The sequence below is a fragment of the Cervus elaphus genome, chromosome 11, assembly GCF_910594005.1.
Source record: "Cervus elaphus chromosome 11, mCerEla1.1, whole genome shotgun sequence".
NCBI lineage: Eukaryota > Metazoa > Chordata > Mammalia > Artiodactyla > Cervidae > Cervus > Cervus elaphus.
Genome location: NC_057825.1, coordinates 60,684,024 through 60,707,147, shown reverse-complemented (window position 1 = coordinate 60,707,147; position 23,124 = coordinate 60,684,024). Strand labels below are relative to the sequence as shown.

The 23,124-nt window shown below is 37.3% G+C and overlaps 1 protein-coding gene across 10 annotated transcripts in view; it reads left to right on the top strand.

The window, feature by feature from the left end:
• GCFC2 (GC-rich sequence DNA-binding factor 2) overlaps positions 1-23,124 on the top strand; it is an 84,252-nt gene that overhangs the window by 23,603 nt on the left and 37,525 nt on the right. For all 10 annotated transcript variants that reach the window (XR_006343527.1, XR_006343526.1, XR_006343525.1 and 7 more), the window contains 2 exons: positions 10,663-10,778; positions 19,636-19,822. Coding sequence is in view for 4 of the 10 variants with exons in the window: in XM_043917920.1 (XP_043773855.1) it covers positions 10,663-10,778; positions 19,636-19,822 (303 nt within the window). In the remaining 6 variants the exon portion in view is untranslated. The remainder of the gene's footprint in view (positions 1-10,662; positions 10,779-19,635; positions 19,823-23,124) is intronic.

Below are 23,124 nucleotides of genomic sequence, written 5' to 3'. Positions count from 1 at the left end.
ACATATTCTTTATCTGTTTGCGTATCAGTGGACACTTACATTGCTTCCTTATCTTGGAAACTGTGAATAATGCTGCAGTGAGCAGAGGGTTGCACAGAACTTTTCACATTAATGTTTTTATTTTCTTCAGGTAATTACCTAGAATGAAATTGCTGGATGATATGGTGGTTCTTTTTTTTCCACATGTTGAGGAATCTCCATGCTGTTTTCCCTGGTTGCTGTACCAATGTACATTCCCATGAACAGTGCACAAGGGATCCCTTTTTTCTACATCCTTGCCAGAACTTATTTGTTATCTATGTGGCTGTGTCAGGTCTTAGTTGTGGCATGCTCAGACTTTTCTCTAGTCATGGTGTGCAGGCTCCAGAGCACGCAGGGTCATTAGTTGTGGCACACAGGCCTAGTTTCCCTGCAGTGTGTGGGATCTTAGTTCCCCAACCAGGGATCATACCCACTTCCCTTGTATTGAAAGGCAGACTCTTAACCATTGGACCACCAGGGAAGTCCCATTTGTTGTCTTTTTGATAATAACTGTTTTAATAGGTGTGAAGTGTCTTATTGTGGTATTGCTTTGCATTTCTCTGATGAGTAGTGATGTTCAGCATCTTTTCATATGTCTGTTGCCATTTTAACTCTTCATTGAAGAAATATCTTTTCCAATCTTCTGTGGATTTTTTGATCAGGTTTTTTTTTTTTTTTAATATTGAGGTGTATGAGTTCTTAATGTAATTTGGATATTAACTATTTATGAAATATATCATTTGCAGATATCTCCTCCCATTCAATAGGGTGCCTTTTTGTTTTATTGATGATTTCCTTTACTGTGCAAAATGTTTTTACTTTGTAGTTTCATTTGTTTATCTTTGCTTTTATTGCCCTTGCCTGAGAAGGCATAGCCAAAAAAAATATTGCTGAGATTGATGTCAAAGACATATCATTTATGTTTTCTTCTAGGAGTTTTATGGTTTCAGAAATGATTTTTGTAAATAGTATAAGAAGGTGGTCCAATTTCATTCTTCTGCAAAAATGTAGCTGCCTAGTTTTCCTAGCACCATTTTGTTGAAGAGGCTATCTCTTTTCCTGGAGAAGGAAATGGCCACCCACTCCAGTATTCTTGCCTGGGAAATCCCATGGAGAGATGAGCCTGGTGGGCTACACTTCATGGAGTCACAAGAATTGGAAACAGCTTAGCGACTAAAGCACCACCACTGTCTTTTCCTCGTTGTATGTTCTTGCCTTCTTTGTTATAGACTAACTGACCATATAAGCATGCGTTTACTTCTGGGCTGTCTGTTCTGTTCCATTGATTTATGTGTCTCTTTTTGTTCTAGTAATATGTTGTTTTGATTACTGTAATTTGAAATCTGGGAGCTTGATATCTCTAGCTTTGTTCTTCCTTAAGATCTCTTTGGCTATTTCAAGGTCTTTTGTGGCTTCACATAAATGTTAGGATTATTTGTTCTTATTCCATGAAAAACATCCTTGGTATTTTGGTGTGTGTGCTCAGTCGCTTTAGTCATGTCTGACTCTGCAACCGTATGGACTGTAGCCCACCAGGCTCCTCTGTCCATGGGAGTCTCCAGGCATGAGTGCTGGAGTGGGTTGCCATGCCCTCCTCCAAGGATCGAACCCATGTCCTGTGTCTCCTGCATTGAAGGTGGATTGTTTACCCACTGGGAAGCCCGGCATTTTGGTAGGGATTGCCTTGAATCTCTCAGTGGAGAATTTGTTCTTGCTTTGTCTAAGTTCTGGTAGCTCTAGGTATTACTTGCTTTGTGACCGCATAATTTCTGTCTCCAGCTTCTTCTTTACACGGTTTTCTCTGTGCCTCTGCTTAATGTCTCTCTTATAAGGATACGTGTCATCAGATTTAGGGCCTGCTTGGATAATCCAGGATGATCTCATCTTGATATTCTTCACTTAATTACAACCCCAAAGACTCTATTTCCAAACAGGGTTATATTCAGAGGTTCCACGGGTTAGGACATAGACCTAACTTTGGGAGGCCATCATTCAGCCCACTATACCATGTACATCATGTTCTTTTCCCACTAGATTATAAATGCTTTCCATATATTGTAAGCCCCTTGAGGCAACTATATCTTTTTTACTTTTAATTTTACACTTAAAAGTATGGTAGATGCCTAAATGTGACATTCAAACAAATAAATAGGGTTAAAACAAAACTAACAACGGAAAGCGTTACACTTGGGGTCAAATGTCCTGGATTTGGGTTCTGACTTTACCACTAAAATATACTCTCCATGAAGTCAAGAATTATTAACTATTTTTTTCAGTGTTATATCCCATAGTGCCTAATATGGTGAGAGCTCAATAAATACTTGTATACTCTGAGAAAATAATTTCATTTTTCTAAATCTATTTTCTCAACAATAAAATGGAAATTATAAAGTTTGAATGATAGTGTTACCTACCTAAGCAGGTGGCTATAAGGCTCAAAATTATATTAATTTTAAAATTATTAACAACTTTATTTTTAATCTTTTTAGTAAGAGTGCTTTGAAATTTGTTTTGCTCTTTTAAGCAAGAAAATTTTTTACACTCTTCATGTTATTAAAACTAAAAAGCTAAGTATAAGTAAGCCTTCAGTTGTAGAAGTCTCTGAGCCATTCTATTTTCCAGTTATTTGCAATCTGAATTATTTTCTTTCACTACTATTAATAAGAACAGAAGTATTTGCTTGGTTTTTTTTCCTTCCTTTTCTTTTTCTTTCTTTTGATCAGAGATGTTTTTGGTTGTTTCTCTTTCTTTGTAAGGTGAAATATACTGTGTTACAACATGTATTACCTAGGAATGCATTCCTTTGCAAGTAACAGAAAACCCAAATAATGGTGGCTTAAACAAAATTAAAAGCTTTACCTACAAACCCACCAGCAGACTTCTATTTGCTATCCTTTCACTCAACTGGAGTTAGATGGCAACTTCTATCATGAAAAAACAAATATTTGGTTTGTTGCTGTTCTTAATTTACTTTATTGAAGTATAGGTTATTGATAATATTGTAATTTCTACTGTACAGCACAGTGACTCAGTTTTATATTTACATATATACATTCTTTTTTCATATTCTTTTCCATTATGTTTTATCACAGGATATTGAATATAGTTGCCTGGGCTATAGATTAGGACCTTCTTGATTATCTACTTTATACATAAGTTTCATCTGCATCTGATACTTCAAAAGTCCCAATCTGTCTCTTCCCCACTTCCCCTGCCTTGGCAAGCACAAGTATGTTCTTTATATCTGTGAGTCTGTTTCTGTTTCATTAGGTAAAAGTCCATTTGTGTCATATTTTAGACCCAAGGTTTAAGTGATATCATATGGTATTTGTTTTTCTCTTTCTGACTTCCTTCACTTTGTGTGATGATCTCTAGGTCCATTCATGTTGCTGCAAATGGCATTATTTCATTCTTTTTTATGGCTGAGTAGCAGTCTATTGTATTAATACATATGTGCCACTTCCTCTTTATCCATTCATCTGTCAGTGGACATTAGATTGTTTCCATGTCTTGGCTATTGTAAATAGTGTTGTGGTCAACATTGGGGTGCATGTATCTTTTTGAATTATATTTATCTTTGGATATATGCCCAGGAGTAGGATTGCAAGATCATATAGCAGCTTTATTTTTTGTTTTTTGAGGAACCTTCATATACTCTTGACCACAGTAGCTGCACCAATTTACATTCCCAACAACAGTGTAGGAGGATTCCCTTTTCTCCACACCCTCTCCAGCATTTGTTATGTGTATACTTTTTAATGATGGCTGTTCTGACTGGTAGTCATGTACATGTAGTCATGTACAGATTTGAGAGTTGGACTATAAAGAAGGTTGAGCACCAAAGAATTGATGTTTTTGAATTCTGGTGCTGGAGAAGACTTGTGCGAGTCCCTTGGACTACAAAGAGCTCAATCCAGTCAATCCTAAAAGAAATCAATCCTGAATATTCATTGGAAGGACTGATGCTGAATCTGAAGCTCCATTTCTTTGGCTCCCTGATGTGAAGAATTGACTCATTGGAAAAGACCGTGACGTCGGGAAAGACTGAAGGCAAAAGGAGAAGGGGTCGGCAGAGGGTAAGATGGTTAGATACTATCACCCACTCAATGGACATGAATTTGAGCAAGTTCTGGCAGAGGAGCCTGGCATGCTGCAGTCCATGGGGTTACAAAGAGATGGACACTGCTAGTGACTGAAAAACAGCAACATGCTGACTGGTGTGAGGCAGTACCTCCTTGTAGTTTTGATTTGTATTCTTATAATGGTTAGCAGTGTTGAGCATTTTTTCATGTGCCTGTTGGCTATCTGTGTGTCTTTTTAGAAAAATGTCTATGTAGATCTTCTGCCCATTTTTTGATTGGGTTGTTTTTGTTGTTATTGTTATTGAGTTGTATGAGCTGTTTGTAGATTTTGGAATCTCCCTGTCAGTTGGATCATTTGCAAATGTTGGGTTGTTCAAAAACTTTGTTCTGGTCTTTTCATATTTGGCCAACCCAATATTTTCTTCCACACCATAGGTTGTCTTCATTTTGTTTATGGTTTCCCTTGTTGTACAAAAGCTTATAAGCTTGATTGGGTGCTACGTATTTATTTTTGCTTCTATTTCTAATTTGCTTTGACATAAGAAAATATCTTAAAAAAAAAAACTGTATAATTTATGTCAGGGAATGTTTTGCCTATGTTCTCTTCCAAGAGTTTTCTGATGTCATGCTTTACATTTAAGTCTCTAAACCATTTTGAATTTATTTTTTGTGTATGGAGTAAGGGTATGTTCTTAACTTTGTTAAATTACATGCGGCTGTCCAACTTTTCCAACACCACTTGCTGAATAAATTCTTTCCTCCATTGTTGCATTCTTGCCTCCTTTGTCAAAGACCAATTGGCCATAGTTGTGTGGATTTATTTCTTAGTTTTTTTACATTGATCCACATGTCTGTTTTTGTGCCAGTATCACACTGTTTTAATTACTATAGTTTTATAGGATTGTCTGAAGTTTGGGAGGGTCATGCCTATAGCTTTGCTTGTTTTCCTCAGGATTACTTTGGCAATTTTGTGGTTTCATATGGATTATTTGTTCTAATTTTGTGAAAAATGTTATAGGTAATTTGATAGGGATCACATTAAATCTGTAGATTGCTTTGAGTAGTATGGACATTTTAACAATGTTAATTCTTCCAACTCGAGAGCATGGGATGTCTTCCATTTCTTTAAATCATCTTCAATTTCCTTTACTAATGTTTTATAGTTCTCAGCACATAAGTCTTTTACCTCCTTGGTGAGGTTTATTTCTAAGTATTTTTTATGTGATTTTAAAAGGGATTATTTTTATTCTTTCACTTTCTGAGAGTTCCTTGTTAGTGTAAAAAAAATGCAACCAATTTCTGTGTGTTAATCTTGTATCCTGGCTAGTTCATGAATTTAACAGTTCTAATAGTTTTTGTGTGGGTTGTTATGGTTTTCTATGTATCATGTTACATTTTCAAATGGCAATTTTTCCTCTTCAGTTCCAGTCTGGATACCTTCTATTTCTTTTTTTTGTCTGTTTGCCGTGGCTAGTACTTCCAGTACTGTGTTGAATAGAAGAGGTGAGAGTGGGCATCCTTGTCTTGATTTACATTTTACCAAGAAGGCTTTCCATTTTTCACCGCTGAGTATTATGTTGGCTGTAGGTTTGTAGCTTTTATTACATTGTAGTATGTTCCCTCTGTACCCAGTTTCTTAAGAGTTTGTATCATGAATGTTGAATTTTGTTAAATGCTTTTCCTACATCTATTGAGAAGATCATGTAGTTTTGTCTTTTCTGTGTCAAATGTGGTTAATCACATTCATTCATTGATTTATGCATGTTGAGCCATCCCTGTGATCCTGGGATAAATCCAACTTGGTCATAGTTTATGATCTTTTCTATGTGTTGTTAGATTCAGGCTGCTAGTATTTTATTAGGACTTTTTGCATCTATATTCATCAAAGATAGTGGCCTGTGATTTTCTTTTTTTATAGTATCTTTATCTGGTTTTGGTATCAGGGTAATAGTGGCTTCATAGAATATTCTTGGGAGTGCTCCTTCCTTTACAGTCTTTTGGAAGATTTTGAGAGGGATCAGTATGAGTTCTTTTTTGTATGTTTGATAGAATTTGCCTGGGGAGCTATTAGGTCCTGAGCTTTTGTTTGTAGGGAGGTTTTGTGTTTTTTTTAATTGCACATTCTGTTTCACTTCAAGTGATTGGTCTTTTCAAAGTATGTTGTTTCTTCTTGATTCAATTCTGGTGACCTGTTATGTTTGTAGAAATTTGCCCATTTCTTTCAGGTTGTTCAGTTTGTCAGTATATAATTGTTCATAGTGTTTTCTTATAGTTTTTTTCTATTTTTGCAATATCAGTTGTGATTTCTCCTCTTTCATATCTCATTTTGTTTATGTGATTCCTCTCTCTTTTCTTCTTGGTGAGACTGGCTAGAGGTTTGTCAATCTTATTTATTCTTTCAAAGAAACAGCCCTTGTTTTTATTGATTTCTTTCTATTATTTTTAATCCCTACTTTATTTCCTCTCTGATTGTTATTATTTTCTTCCTTCTTCTGACTTTGTGTTTTGTTTTTTCTCCCTTTTCTAATTTTTTAGGTGTTAGATTTTTTATTTAAGATTTTTCTTGTTTCTTGAGGAAGGCCTATATCACTATGAACTGCCCTCTAAGAACTGCTTTTACTGCATCCTATAGATTTGTATATGGTTATCTTCTCATTGTAATTTTTCTCAAGGTATTTTTTAATTTCTTCTTTGCTTTCATCATTGACCCACTGGGTTGTTTTTGTTTTTGTTTTTGAGGCAAGTTCTTTAGGCTCCAGGTAATCGAGTTGTTTGTTTGTTTTGTCATTTCTATTTCTGTGGTTAATTTCAGTTTCATGCTGTTGTGGTCAGAAAAGCTGCTTCAGAAATTTCTGTACTCTTAAATTTGTTGAGCCTTTTTTTGTGCCCAGTATGTGGTCAACCACAGAAAATGTTCCATGTGCACTTGAATGTATATTGGTTTTTTTTAATATATATAATGTCCTGAAAGTATCAATTGAGTCTAAATGTTCTAGTGTATCATTTAGGATTTCTGTTGCCTTATTGATTTTCTGTCTAGAAGACCTGTCCATTGATAGGAGTAGGTTATTAAAATCTCTTACTGTTGTATTCCTGTCCATTTCTCCCTTTAGTCTGTATTTGTTCTGTGTAATCAGGTGCTCCTATATTGGGTGCATATATGTTGAATGTAATATACTCTTCTTATGTTGATTCTTTCATCATTATATAGTGTCCTTCTTTATCTTTCTTTATGACCTTTGTTTTCAAGTCCATTACTGCTACCCATGCTTTCTTATTATCATTTCTGTTTGCATGAAATATCTTTATCCATCCGCTCACTTTCAGTCTGTGTGTTGTTCACCCTAAAGTGGGCCTCTTGTAGGTAGCATATTGTGGACTCTTGTTTTTTAATCCAGTCTGCCACTCATTGTCTTTTGATTGCAGCATTTAGTCCATTGGCAGTTAAGGTGATTATTAATAGATACATATTTATTGCCATTTTTATCCTTATCTTCTGGTTGATTTTCTTATTTCTTCTTTATTATTATTTTTTTCCTTTTGTGGTTTAATGATTTCTTTTGTATTATGCTTGTGTTCTCTTCTTACTGATTTTTGTGACTCTGTTGTATGGAAGCAACAGTTAGAACTGGACATGGAACAACAGACTGGTTCCAAATAGGAAAAGGAGTATGTCAAGGCTGCATATTGTCACCCTGCTTATTTAACTTATATGCAGAGTACATCATGAGAAACGCTGGGCTGGAAGAAGCACAAGCTGGAATCAAGATTGCCGGGAGAAATATCAGTAACCTCAGATATGCAGATGACACCACCCTTATGGCAGAAAGTGAAGAGGAACTAAAAAGCCTCTTGATGAAAGTGAAAGAGGAAAAAAAAGAAAGTGAAAGAGGAGAGTGAAAAAGTTGGCTTAAAGCTTAACATTCAGAAAACTAAGATCATGGCATCTGGTCCCATCACTTCATGGGAAATAGATGGGGAGACAGTGGAAACAGTGTCAGATTTTAATTTTGGGGGCTCCAAAATCACTGCAGATGGTGATTGCAGCCATGAAATTAAAATACACTTACTCCTTGGAAGGAAAGCTATGACCAACCTAGATAGCATATTAAAAAGCAGAGACATTACTTTGTCAACAAAGGTCCGTCTGGTCTAGGCTATGGTTTTTCCAGTGATCATGTATGGATGTGAGAGTTGGACTGTGAAGAAAGCTGAGTGCCAAAGAATTGATGCTTTTGAACTATGGTGTTGGAGACGACTCTTGAGAGTCCCTTGGACAGCAAGGAGATCCAACCAGTCCATCCTAAAGCAGATCAGTCCTGGGTGTTCATTGGAAGGACTGATGCTGAAGCTGAAACTCCAGTACTTTGGCCACCTCATGCGAAGAGTTGACTCATTAGAAAAGACCCTGATGCTGGGATGGATTGGGGGCAGGAGGAGAAGAGGACGACAGAGGATGAGATGGTTGGATGGCATCACCAACTCGATGGACATGGGTTTGAGTAAACTCTGGGAGTTGGTGATGGACAAGGAGGCCTGGCGTGCTGCGATTCATGGGGTCGCAGAGTCGGACACGACTGAGCAACTGAACTGACTGAACTGACTGTATGTTTTAAATTTGTGGTTTCACACTCAGTCATGTCCGACTCTTTGTGACCCCATGGACTATACAGTCCATGGGATTCTCCAGGCCAGAATACTGGAGTGGATAGCCTTTCCCTTTTCCAAGGGATCTTCCCAACCCAGGGATTGAACCAAGGTCTCCCGCATTGTAGGCAGATTCTTTACCAGCTGAGCTACAAGGGAAGCCCAACTTGTGGTTACCCACACTGTTTTCAAGTATATTAACCCATTGCTATATCTACTTCCTTTAGGCTGATAGTCATATGTCCTCAAACACATTCTAAAATTTAAAAATTTACATATTTTTACTTTCCAACTTAGCATTTTATGATTTTGATGTCCTCTTTTACATCTTCATGTTTATGCTTTTGCTGTTCATTTTGTTTATCATTGCTTTCATAAAAAAATGTTTTTGTGAAATTTAATTTAATATGTATACTGGCTCATTTAAGTGATTTCCTTTCCATTTTGGATTTTCTTGTTTTTCTCTTTTTTATAGATTATTGCTTCTTTGCTAGGATAGATTAATATTGCTGTTATTCTTTTAGCCTTTTCTTTTCTGAGAAATTCTCTCTTTCTCCTATTCTCAATGATAATCTTGATGTGTAGAGTATGCTAGGTTGCGTATTTTTTTCCTTTCTGGATTTTGAATATATTTTGCCACTCCCTTCTAGCCTGCAACATTTTCTATAGAGAAATCAGTTAATAGCCTTATGAGGGTTCCCTTGTAATTAGCTCTTTGTTTTTCTCATGCAGCCTTTAGAATCCTATCTTTATCTTTAACTCTTGCCACTTTAATGATAATATGTCTTGGTGTATGTCTGCTTGAGTTCATCTTGTTTGAGACCATGTGCTTCTTATGGGCTTCCCAGGTGGCTCAGTGGGTAAAGAATCTGTCTGCAGTGCAGGAGATGCAGGTTTGATCCCTGGGTTAGGAAGATTCCCTGGAAGAAGACATGGTGACCCACTCCAGTGTTCTTGCCTGGAGAATTCCATGGACAGAGGAGCCTGGCAGGCTACATTTTGTGGGGTTCCAACAAGTCGGACATGACTGAAGTGACTACTGTGCTTCCTATACCTAGATATCTGTTTCCTTGTTTAAGTTTGGTAAGTTTTCAGCCATAATTTCTTGACATGCATTTTCTATCCCCTCTTCCGTTTCTTCCCTTTTCCAGTTATACATAGATTGGCATTCTTTATATTATCCCATAATTCTCACATTGCTTTCATTTTCTTCATTTGGTTTTCTGTCTGTTGCTCTGATTGGGTGATTTCCATTATTCCATCTTCCAGAACACTTATGTGTTCTGCATTATTCATTTTCTATTTATATTGCCTTTAGCTCACCTTTCATCTTGGCAAGTGAGTTTTCTAATTTTTCTCGGCTCCTCTTTCTAGTTTCTAGTTTCTTTTTGGAGTAGTCTGTATTTCAATTGAAATACAGACTTTCCTAATTCCTTTCTTAATTCCTTCAGTATTTTCATTATCTCCTTTTTGAAATCTGTGTTCATTAGACTGGAGAGGTCTGTTTCAGTGATTGTTCTTTTAAGGCAATTCTCTTGATCTTTTAATTGAGAGTCATTCTTCTGTGTCTTCATTTTACCTATATTTCTATTCTACCATCTTGATTGAAGCCTCTGGTATTTGTTTTTTTGAGAGTATATTAGATCACAAATAGAACTAACTTTAAAAACACTGAAAACCAAGCTTTTATGGAAAATGAGATTTTGTAATTTGCCTCTTGCATGTAAGTTTAAAGTTCTAAATTTTAAAACTGTGTAATAATTTTAAAAATTTTATTACAACCATAAAAAATGTCAGAGGCATGGAATTTTAAGCTGGTGAGACCTTAGTGTATCCAGTCTGCTTTAATGGTATTAATATTTGGAGGACTAATGAATGTTGAAAACAACACAAATTTTCATATTATTTTTAGGGACAAGACATAGATCTTTCTTATGGCCATGAATCTCAAACAGTGAAGAAGTTTGATGCTTCCATTTCATTTCCACCAGTAAGTTTAGAAATTATAAAGAAGCAACTAAATACTAGGTAAGTAATATTAATTTTAAAATTTACAGTTGTTATAGACATTTAGTAGTGAAAAAATTAGCACTATAATATTTTTAATTGAGACGTCCCTTGGTGGTCCAGTGGTTAAAAATCTGCCTTGCAGTACAGGGGACTTGGGTTCAGTCCCTGGTCAGGGAACTAAGATCCCACATGCAGGGCAACTACTGAGCCTGCAAGCCACAGCTAAGACCTGACACAGCCATAAATATAAATATATATTTTATTAATTATTAAATGATAATATTAAAGTTATAGGAAAAATTAGCATCACGTGTGTTACTACACTAACATAACTGATCCTTTTTTGTATATGTCTTTCAGTGTTTATAATAGATATATCATGTAGTTAAAATCAACAAGTAATATCAAATCCTGCTTTTTTTAACTTACTATTTTTAATCTGCATTTATCTACATTGTTAAAAAGCCCTTAATTTTTAAAAATAGTATGCTGGAATTTATGGCAGCAAGATGGCAGAATTAGAAGCCCCAGACCTCGTTGCCCCACAGAGATATCAACTGAACAACAGCATACCATCCAAAAAGCATTTATGAGTACCCCAGAAATCAGGAAGTTGTAGTATCCCAGGGAAGTTCAAAGCCCAGATTAGCTACATTGTAATGGGTAAGAAAAGCCATTTCATTCCAACTGCATCTAGCCACTCTAGCAAGCCAGCACTGCTTTCAATGGAGAGAAAAAAACCTGACTCCTAGCTTTTCCTTTGGAAGGGAAAGAGCGGAACATATATTCTATATTCTAGAGGTACTGCCCAAAGGACTTGTCTCTGTCTCTCTCTTGTCTGTCTCAGAGCACTGTTGGAGAACCATCATACATTAGATGCCTGAGGGCCACAAAGGACAAGAATGAACTAAGCAGCCTGTTGCAGAGCCAGAAAGCTTTCAGTACTACAAACACCAGGGGGACCAAGAGACCATAAAATCCTGGAAAACCCACAAATGTCTCTAATTGGGAAAGCTCTAGAAACCCTGAGGAGAATCATCCTCCCTGAAAGGTTTGAGAAGACAGTCTTCCCCTACTACCACTGGGAATCTTTATCCAGGCTAATTGAAATGCACTTAAGGGATACAGCTTCAAAAAGGGGAGAAACTGCCCTTACGTGCATTTTCAAATACAAAAAGTACAACATAAAGATAACCAGACATGTGAAGAAGCAAGGAAACCTGGCCCAGTAAGAGGACCAGAATTAATTTCCACAACCAAAAGAAACAGGCCTATGAATTACCTGACAGAGAATTCAGAATGATCCTCTTAAAGAAGCTTAATGTGCCATAAGAGAACACAGACAACTAAAGAAATCAGGGAGATGATACATGAACAAGGTTGGAATAACAACAGAGATGGAAACTGTAAAAGAACCAGAGGTTCTGGAGCTGAAAATACAATAACTGAACTGAAAAATTTACTAAAGGGGATCCAAAGCAGACTCTTATCAAGCAGAAGAAACAAGTGATGACCTCAAAGAATAGTCATTTGAAATTACCAAGTTAGAGTAACAAAAAGGAAAAAAGAATGAAGAAAAGTGAAAAAAAAAAAATAAGGGATTTACATGATGCTATCAAGCAGAATATCATATACTTTATGGGAATCCAAGAAGGAGAAGAGTAGCAGAATGGGACAGAGAGCTTATCTGAAGATATAATGCCCAAAGACTTACCAGCCTGAAGAAGGAAATGGGCATTCAATTTCAAAAGCTAAAGATAGGAATCCAACAAGGATTAACCCAAAGAGGCTTACACTGAGACAGACTTTCTAGATACAAAGAAAGAATTAAGTGACAAAACAAAAGGACCTTGTCATGTCCAAGAGAGTCCCATAACATTACCAGGAGGCGTCTCAACAAAGGTCTTCTCTGTTAACAGGCCAGAAGAGAGTAGGAAGATATATTCAAAGCACTGAAAGAAGGAAACTGCCAACAGAGATTACTGTATCTAGCAAAACTATCCTTCATGAAGGAGAAATAAAGACCTCAGATAAACAAAGCTGAGGGAGTTCATCACCACTAGACCTGCCTTACAAAAATTGATGAAAGATATCCTTCAAGTTGAATGAAAGGACACTGTACAGTAGCATGAGGCATATAAAAATACAGAGTTCTCTGGTAAAGGTAAATGTATGTGTAAGTGCAGAATCCTGTAATACTGTAAGAGTGGTATGACAATCACTTTTAATTCAGAAATTGAATTTAAAAGGTAAAAACACAAAAATAATTATGATATTATGTTAATACCTATAAGAATTTTGATGTAATTTGTGGTATTAATAACAAGAGGTGGCAGGGGAGATGTAAAGGAATAGAGTTTTCATATGAGATTGAAGTTAAGATGTTTTCAGTTTAAAAGAGATTACTGGAATTGCAATATTTTTTGTAAACCCCATGGTAAACATAAAAGAAATACCTGTAGAAGATATGCAGTGGAAAATGAAAATGACCCAGAACACATCCCTAAAAAAATAAAATAACAAAGCCCAAGGCAACAAGAGAGGAAGAGGGACAAAATAACTGTAAGACAAAAAGCAATTTTAAAATGGTAATCATAAGTCCTTCCATATCAGTAATTACTTTAAATATAAATGGATTAAATTCTAGAATCAAAAGATGTACAGTGGCTGAATGGGTTGAAAAGAAAAGCAAGATCCAGTAATTCCCTGGCAGTCTAGTGGTTAGGGCCCAGGTTCAGTCCTTGGTCAGGAAATTAATATCCCAAAAGCCACCCAAGCCAAAAAAAAAAAAAAAAAAAGGCAAGATACAACTGTATGCCATCTGCAAGAGTCTCACTTAGACTTAAGGATGTATATGGAATGAAAGTGAAAGTCTTGCAGAAAGATTCCATGCAAACAGTAAACAAAAGAGAGCAGGAGTGGCATTACTTAGAGAAAAGGATTTTAAGTTAAAAACTGCAAGAGACTATGAAAGCCATTGTATAATATAAAAAGATCAATTCATTGGGACAGTATAGCAGTTATATACATATATATGTGTGAGATGGCCTCACTGCCTAATTCTACCAAACATTTAATAATGAATTAACACCATTCCTTCTCAAACTCTTCCAAAAAACTGAAGAGGAGATAACATTCCCAAGCTCATTCTCTGGGGTCAGCATTACCCTGATCCCCAAAATCCCAAAGATAGCGTAAGAAAAGGAAGTTAGTAAACCAGTATCCTTGATGAGTATTGATGTAAAAATCCACAATAAAATATTTGCAAATGTAAGTTAAAAGGATTATACGCCATGACCAAGTGAGATTTATTCCTGGAATTATTAGGGTGTTTCGTAAGAAAATCAGTGTGATACACTATATAAACAGAATGAATGGTGAAAACCACACGATCATTTCAGCTGGTACAGGAAAAGCCTTTGATGATGTTAAGCATGCTTTTGTGAGAAATTGTTACTACTTCAACATAATAAAGACCATATAGGAGTAATGGACAGCTAATGTCACATTTAGTTGTGGAAAACTGAAGGCTTTCCCTGTAGAGTCAGGAGCAAGGCAAGGATGCCTATTCTTGTCTGTTGTATTCAACAAAGTATTGAAAGCCCTAGCCAGAGAATTCAGGTGACAATAAAAATAAAAAGACATCAAAATAGGAAAGCAAGAAGTAAAATGATCTCTGTTCACAGTTGACATGATCTTACACATGGGAAAACCTGAAGACTGCATTTAACACAAAGAAACAAACACAAACCCTGTTAGAGCTAATAAATCTAGCAAAATTGCAGGATGAAAATCAATTGTTTATATGCACTAACAATGAAAAGTCCAAAAATATATATTTAGAAAACATTTACAATAGCATCAAAAAGAATATAACTTAGGAATTAGTCAAGGGGTGAAAGTTTTATACACCAGAAATTACAAAATATTGCTGAAAGAAATTGAAGACATAAATTAATGGAAAGGTATCCGTGATCATGGTTTAGAAAATTTAATATAGTTAAAATGTCCATATTACCCAAAGCAATCTATAAATGTTATGCATTCTCTATCAAAATCACAATGGCATTTTTTGCAGAAATAGGGAAAAAAATCCTAAAATACATTCAGTTCAGTTCAGCTGCTCAGTCGTGTCCGACTTTTTGCGACCCCATGGTCTGCAGCACTCCAGGCTTCCCTGTCCATTACCAACTCCCAGAGCCTACTCAAATTCATGTCCATTGAGTCTGTGATGCCATCCAACCATCTCATCCTCTGTTGTCCCCTTCTCCTCCTGCCTTCAGTCTTTCCCAGCATCAGGGTCTTTTCCTGTGAGTTGGTTCTTTGCATGAGGTGGCCAGAGTATTGGAGTTTCAGCTTCAGCATCAGTCCTTCCAGTGAGTATTCAGGACTGATTTTCTTTAGGATGGACTGGTTGGATCTCCTTGCAGTCCTAGGGACTCTCAAGAGTCTTCTCCAGTGCCAATATATATGGAATCTCAAAGGACCCAAGAAAGAAAAAACACAAGCAATAAAAGCAAAAATAGACAGTTGAAACTATATGAAACTAGTTTCTGCACAGCATGGAAATAATAAACAGAGTGAAAAGGCAGCCAACAGAATAACAGAAGATATTTGCAAACCGTATATATGATAAGTGGTTAATACCCAAAATATATAAGTAGCTCATATAATTCAACAACAAACTACCCAGCAGAAAGATGGTCAAAGGATTGGAATAAACCTTCTCGAAGACATACAAGTGGTGAAGGAACATGAAGAGATGCTCAACATCACTAATCATTAGAGAATTACAGAACATAACCTCACTCTAGGGGATCTTCTCAACCCAAGGACTGAACCCACAGTTCCTTCATTGGCAGGTGGATTTGTTACTACTTGAGCCACTTGGGAAGCTCTGTATGATGTGTTGCAGTGGTGAAGAATCCACTTGCCAGTTCAGGAGGTGCAAGAGACCCCAGTTCAATCCCTGGGTCAGGAAGATCTAGAGTAGGAAACCCACTCAAGTATTCTTGCCTCGAAAATTCCATGGACATAGGAGCCTGGCGGGCTATAGTCAGTGGGTTCACAAAGAGTCAGACAGGACTCAGCAACTAAGCACACAAGCAAAGTAGTCAGACTCTTAGAAACTAAAAGTAGAATGGTGGTTGCCCCGTGTGGAGGGGAGTCGAATGGAAAGTTGTTGATCAATGAGTATAGAGTTTCAGTTCTGCAAGATGAAAAAGTTCTAAAGATCTGTTATACAGCAGTGTGCCTATAGTTAATACTACTGTAATGTACTTTAAAATGGTTAAGATTGTAAGTTATGTGCTTTTTACTACAGTAAAAAATTATAAGCATATAGTGATGTTTTGTTTATCCATATAGTTGGTATATTGCATTTCTATGTTAGACGTTTTGGTTTCTAAATGTGTCTATTATAAATAATGCTACAGATAATGAACATTTTGTTCCTATAAGTTATTTAAACTGTAATATTATTTCTTAACATAAATTTCCAGGGAAAGTTAACTGCAACAAAAGTTATATTTTTATAAAAAATATAAAGTTAAAAGGTTATATTTTTAAGGTTCTCGGTACAAATACATTTCTACAGCATAGCTAACCATTATCTATTGCTATTAATAGTTATCTCTTGGAGTTCTCAGGTGGTCCAGTGGTTTTTAAGGTTCTTGGTACAAATACATTTCTAAAGCATAGCTAACTATTATCTATTGCTATTAATAGTTATCTCTTGGAGTTCCCAGGTGGTCCAGTGGTTAAGAGTACACCTTGCCAATGTAGGGGACACAGATTCAATCCCTGGTCTGGGAAGATTACACATGTCATAGGGCAGCTAAGCCTGATGTGCCAGGCTTCTCTGTCCATGGGATTTGCAAGGCAAGAATACTGGAATGCACTGCCATTTCCATCTCCAGGGGATCTTGCCTGGAGACCAAACCTGCATCTCCTGTGTTGGCAGGCGGGTTCTGTACCACTGAGCCACCAGGGAAGCCCATGAGGAGATTAGCAAAAGTTTAATTTTTTTAATTGTTTGATTCAGGTCCAAATACTATGAATTTATTTCATTGGTAGTTAATTCTCTAATTCTAGTGTACTCACAGTTTCAAAATAGGTCACAAAACAAAAAATTCATACCAAATCATAGCATGCTCAAATGGCTTTAATACCAGCTCCTGGGTTGGGAAGATCCCCTGGAGAAGGCAGTGGCTACCCACTCCAGTATTCTTGCCTAGAGAATTCCATGGACAGAGGCCACAGTCCATGGGGTCCCAAAGAGTTGGACACAACTGAGTGACTGACACTAAGTAACAGATACCTATATTCTAAGGAAGACCACAGACTGATCTAACAGTAATTCCACATGAACTCTTATGTTTCAAATATAAGACCACTGAAGCATCAGAAATGACAAAAACCCTTCTTAAGGATATGATTAAGGTTGAATGTTCAAACTACCACCAAATTGCACTCATCTCACATGCTAGCAAAGTAATGGTCAATATTCTCCAATTGAGGCTTCAACAGTACATGAACTGAGAACTCCCAAATGTTCAAGCTGGATTTAGAAAAGGCAGAGGAACCAGAGATCAAATTGCCAACATCCACTGGGTCATAGAAAAAGCAAGAGAGTTCCAGAAAAACTCTACTTCTGCTTCATTGACTACAATAAAGCCTTTGACTGTGTGGATCACAACAAACTTGAAAATTCTTTAAGAGATGGGATTACCAGACCACCTGACCTGCTTCCTGAGAAATCTGTATGCAAGTGAAGAAGCAACAGTTAGAACTGGACATGGAACAACAGACTGGTTTTGAATTGGGAAAGGAGTACATCAAGGCTGTATATTGTCACCCTGTTTATTTAACTTATATGCAGAGCACATCATGCAAAATGCTGTACTGGATGAAACACAAGCTGGAATCAGAATTGCCGGGAGAAATATCAATAACTTCTGATAGGCAGATGACACCACCCTTATGGCAGAAAGTGAAGAGGAACTAAAGAGCCTCTTGATGAAAGTGAAAGAGGAGAGTGAAAAATCTCAACATTCAAAAAATGAAGATCATGGCATCCGGTCCCATCTCTTCATGGCAAATAGAAGGGGAAACAGTGGAAACAGTGAGAGACTTTATTTTCTTGGGCTCCAAAATCCCTGCAGATGGTGACTGCAGCCATGAAAATAAAAAAACATTTGCACCTTGGAAGAAAAGCTATGACCAATCTAGACAGCATATTAAAAAGCAGAGACATTACTTTGCCAACCAAGGTCCATCTAGTCAAAGCTATGGTTTCTCCAGTAGTCATGTGTGGATGTGGGAGTTGGACCATAGAGAAGGCTGAGCACTGAAGAATTGATTGCTTTTGAACTGTGATGTTGGAGAAGACTCTTGAGAGTCCCTTTGACTGCACGGAGATCAAACCAATCAATCCTAAAGGAAATCAATCCTGAATATTCATTGGAAGGTCTGATGTTGAAGCTGAAGCTGCAATACTTTGGCTACCTGATGCAAAGATCCAAATCATTGGAAAAGACCCTGATGCTGGGCAAGATTGAAGGCAGGAGAAGGGGACGACAGAGGATAAGATGGTTGGATGGCATCACCAGTTCAATAGACGTGAGTTTGAACAAGCTCCAGGAGATGGTGAAGGCCAGGGAAGTCTGGAGTGCTGCAGTCCATGGAGTCGCGAAGAGTTGGACACGACTGAGCGACTGAACAACAATAACAACAAGGACATTATTAAGACATCACTTATGAAGCTGTGCTGGAAAACTCACCTGAAATGGGACAAGGTCTCTACCTTGCCTGGAAGCTCCCTTACATCTCTTCAAAGCAGGAGACCCGATGCTCCTGAAAGTGTGAAAAAGAGCAGTGTCCTGAGCAGCAGCTTGAAGAGAAATGGAAAGAATTCAGTGGTCCTCAAGATTGAGGAGTATCAAAGAAAAGGAGGTGTTGAGCCTAGTAGGGCCCTGTGGAGCTCCTAGGTATTGAGGCCTTTTTTTTGGTCCCTCATTTATTATAGGCTAGACTCTAGCTTCCATGACCTTCTCTCAGTTCCAAATGGCAGAACAGTTGCTAAACAAAGGAGGAAGAGCAATGAAACCACCCGAGGCAAGATTAAAGGTCCAGAGAAGCTTGTCAAGATTAGGAGACTGGACCAACTAAGATCCTGCACTCACATAGCCTTGTCTAATCAAGACTAGGTTGTGTGCAGCTCCCTTGTATCTCTTCAAAGCAGGGGACCCAAAGTGTGAAAAAAGAGCAATGTCCCGAACAACAGCTTGAAGAGAAATGGAAGGCAGTGAAACTTTAAAGGTCCAGAAATGCTCATCAAGATTGGAAGACTGGACCACCTCAGACCCTGCACATACCCCACCCTTTGAAACATTGCAAAAGAAAGACTGTTACTGCCTATATAAAGTAAGTACACATATGGAGGAGGGCATGGCATCCCACTCCAGTACTGTTGCCTGGAGAATCTCATGGACAGAGGAACCTGGTGGGCTATAGTCCATAGGGTCACAGAGTTGGATGTGACTGAAGAGACTTTGCACGATTTTTCTAGAAGGTCACCTAGTTTACATATTCTGATCGATCCACACTAATTTCTCCTCTAAGACTACCCTGAGATTAGCTGTAGCACCTAAAAATCTCTTCGTGTCCTATGCTGCCTTTCCCTTTGAAGCCATTCTTATTGTGGAATTTTCCTTTGCTCCACACATCTTATAAACCCAGGTTTGTATGATTGTCAGTTTTCTTGGTGGTCTTTATAAGGTAGCTCTGAAAAAATTTTCATTAGACTGCTACTTACTATAATAGAAATAAATTTGTAATATAAAGCAATTTTTATGTTTATTTTCTATTTATTTAGATTAACATTACTACAGGATACTCACCGCTCACATCTAAGAGAATATGAAAAATACATACAAGATATCAAGAGCTCAAAGAGTACCATCCAGAACCTAGAGAATTCATCAAATCAAGCTCTAAGTTTTAAATTCTATAAAAGCATGAAAGTTTATGTGGAAAATTTAATTGACTGTCTTAATGAAAAGGTATGTGTCTATAAATATTGAATCATTTCCTTTTTATAGAGAAATTCCCTTACAATGCGATTTTTTTTTTTTTTTTAGTTTAAATCTCATAACTAGGTACTTCATCTAGGATTCTTCCTACCTATTTTTGACATACTGGAATATTAATTATTCCCTTAATATTGGACAGTTAGGTGTTTTTTGTAATCATTTTGCAGCATGTAAATAGCAATATTTACATGCAAATAGAAGAAATATGGACAGAGATTTGTGACATTGTACAGGAGGCAGTGATCAAGACCATCCCCAGGAAAAAGAAATGCAAAAAGGCAAAATGGTTGTCTGAAGAGGCCTTACAAATAGCTGAGAAAAGAAGAGAAACTAAAGGCAAAGGAGAAAAGGAAAGATATACCCATCTGAATGCAGAGTTTCAAAGAATAGCAAGGAGAGATAAGAAAGCCTTCTTCAGTGATCAGTGCAAAAAATAGAGAAATACAATAGAATGAGAAAGACTAGAAATCAATTCAGGAGAATTAGAGATACCAAAGGAACATTTCATGCAAAGATGGGCTCAATAAAGGGCAGAAATGATATGGACCTAACAGAAGCAGAAGATGTTAAGAAGAGGTGGCAAGAATACACAGAAGAACTATACAGAAAAAGATCTTAATGACCCAGATAATCACAGTGGTGTGATCACTCACCTAGAGCCAGACACCCTGGAATGAGAAGTCAAGTGGGCCTTAGGAAGCATCACTATGAACAAAGCTAGTGGAGGTGATGGAATTCCAGCTAAGCTATTTCAAATCCTGAAAGATGATGCTGTGAAACTGTTGCACTGAATATGCCAGCAAATTTGGAAAACTCAGCAGTGGCCACAGGACTGGAAAAGGTCAGTGTTCATTCCAATCCCAAAGAAAGGCAATCCCAAAGAGTGCTCAAACTACCGCACAATTGCACTCATCTCACACGCTAGTAAAGTAATGCTCAAAATTCTCCAAGCCAGGCTTCAGCAATACGCGAGCCGAGAACTTCCAGATGTTCAAGCTGGTTTTAGAAAAGGCAGAGGAACCAGAGATCAAATTGGCAACATCTGCTGGATCATAGAAAAAGCAAGAGAGTTCCAGAAAAACATCTACCTGTGCTTCATTGTCTACACTCAAGCCTTCGACCGTGTGGATCACAACATACTGTGGAAAATTCTTCAAGAGATGGGAATACCAGACCACCATACCTGCCTCCTGAGAAATCTGTATGCAGGTCAAGGAGCAACAATTAGAACTGAACATGGAACAACAGACTGGTTCCAAATTGGGAAAGGAGTACATCATGGTTGTGTATTATCACCCTGTTTATTTAACTTATATGTAGAGTATATCATGCAAAATGCCAGGCTGGATGAAACACAAGCTGGAATCAAGATTGCTGGGAGAAATATCAATAACCTCAGATACGCAGATGATATTACCCTTATGGCAGAAAGAGGAACTAAAGAGCCTCTTGATGAAAGTGAAAGGAGAGTGAAAAATCTGGCTTAAAACTCAACATTCAAAATATGAAGATCATGGTATCTGGTCCTAGCACTTCATGGCAAATAGATGGGGAAACAATGGAAACAGTGATAGACTTTATTTTCCTGGGTTTAGAAATCACTGCAGATGGTGACCACAGCCATGAATTTAAAAGACACTTGCTCCTTGGAAGAAAAGCTATGACAAACTAGACAGCATATCCAAAAGCAGAGACATTACTTTGCTGACAAAGGACCGTCTAGTCAAAGCTGTGGTTTTTCCAGTAGTCATGTATGGATGTGAGAGTTGGACCATAAAGAAAACTGAGTGGCAAAGAATTGATGCTTTTTAATTGCATTGGAGAAGACTCTTGAGAGTCCCTTGGACTGCAAGGAGATCAAACCAGTGAGTCCTAGAGGAAATCAGTCCTGAATATTCACTGGAAGGACTGATGATGAAGCTAAAGCTCCAATGCTTTGGCCACCTGATGCAAAGAGCTTCCTCATTAGAAAAGACCCTGATGTTGGATAAGATTGAAGGCAGGAGGAGACGGGGATGACAGAGGATGAGATGGTTGTATGGCCTCACCGACTCAATGGACAAGAGTTTGAGCAAGCTCCGGGAGGTGGTGATGTACAGGGAAGCCTGGCAGGCTGCAGTCCATGGGGTCAAAGAGTCAGACACGACTCAGCAACTGAACTGAACTGACTAAAATAGCAATATAAATTTTTAAAATTCTGTCTGTTTAAGAAAAGTCCTAGAGGTTGAATTACTAAGTCAAAGTGTCTAAATATATTAAGGCTTATGAAACATTGCTAAATTATCCTTCAGAAAAATTCTATCAGTTTCTAGTGTATTTAGTTTTTACATATTTATTTTGATCTCACAAGTCATTTGTTTTCTTAACACATATAGTTTTCTTCTAGTGAATTATTTGTGTCCTTTGCCCTGCTATCTTCTTGTTCATACGATGGGTTTGTTTTTGTGGGTTTTTTCCCTTTTTCCCAGTATATGATGAACAGCTTTCTATTGCTTAAAAATTTTAGTGCTTTATCCTATTTGATGTAGGTAAACATTCCAATTTGTTTTGTCTTTTAATTTTGTTGAGGTGGTTTTTTGATACTTGTTGTTGTTTAGTCACTAAGTTGTGTCCGACTCTTTTTTGACCCCATGAACTGTAGCCTGCCAGGCTTCTTTGTCCGTGGGATTTCCCAGGCAAGAATACTGGAGTGGCCTGCCATTTCATTTTCCAGGGGATCTTCTTGACTCAGGGATCAAACCCACATCTCCTGCTTGGCTGGCAGATTCTTACTGCTGTGCTACCCAGGAAGTCCTTTTTTCGATATTAGGTGTGCTTTTTGTTTTTTTCTTTTCAATTTTTAATTGAAGTATAGTTGATTTACAATGTTGTGTTAGTTCCTGGTGTATAGCAAAGTGATTCAGTTATATATATGTATGTTCTTTTCATATTCTATTCCATTATGGTTTATTTCAGGATATTGAATATAGTTTCCTGTGGTGTACAGTAGGATCTGGTTGCTTAGTTTGTATATAGTAGTTTGTATCTGCTAATCCCAGACTCCTGGTTTATTCCTCCCCATAGATTCATTTTTATCATATTTTATATTCCACAGATAAGTAATATCATAATATATTTGTCTTTCTCTTTCTGACTTACTTCACTTAGTATTATTGTCTCTAGGTGTATCCCTGCTGCTGCAAATGGCATTATTCTTTTTTATGGCTGGGTTGTATTCCAGTGTGTGTGTGTGTGTGTGTGTGTGTGTATACATATATACACCACATCATCCT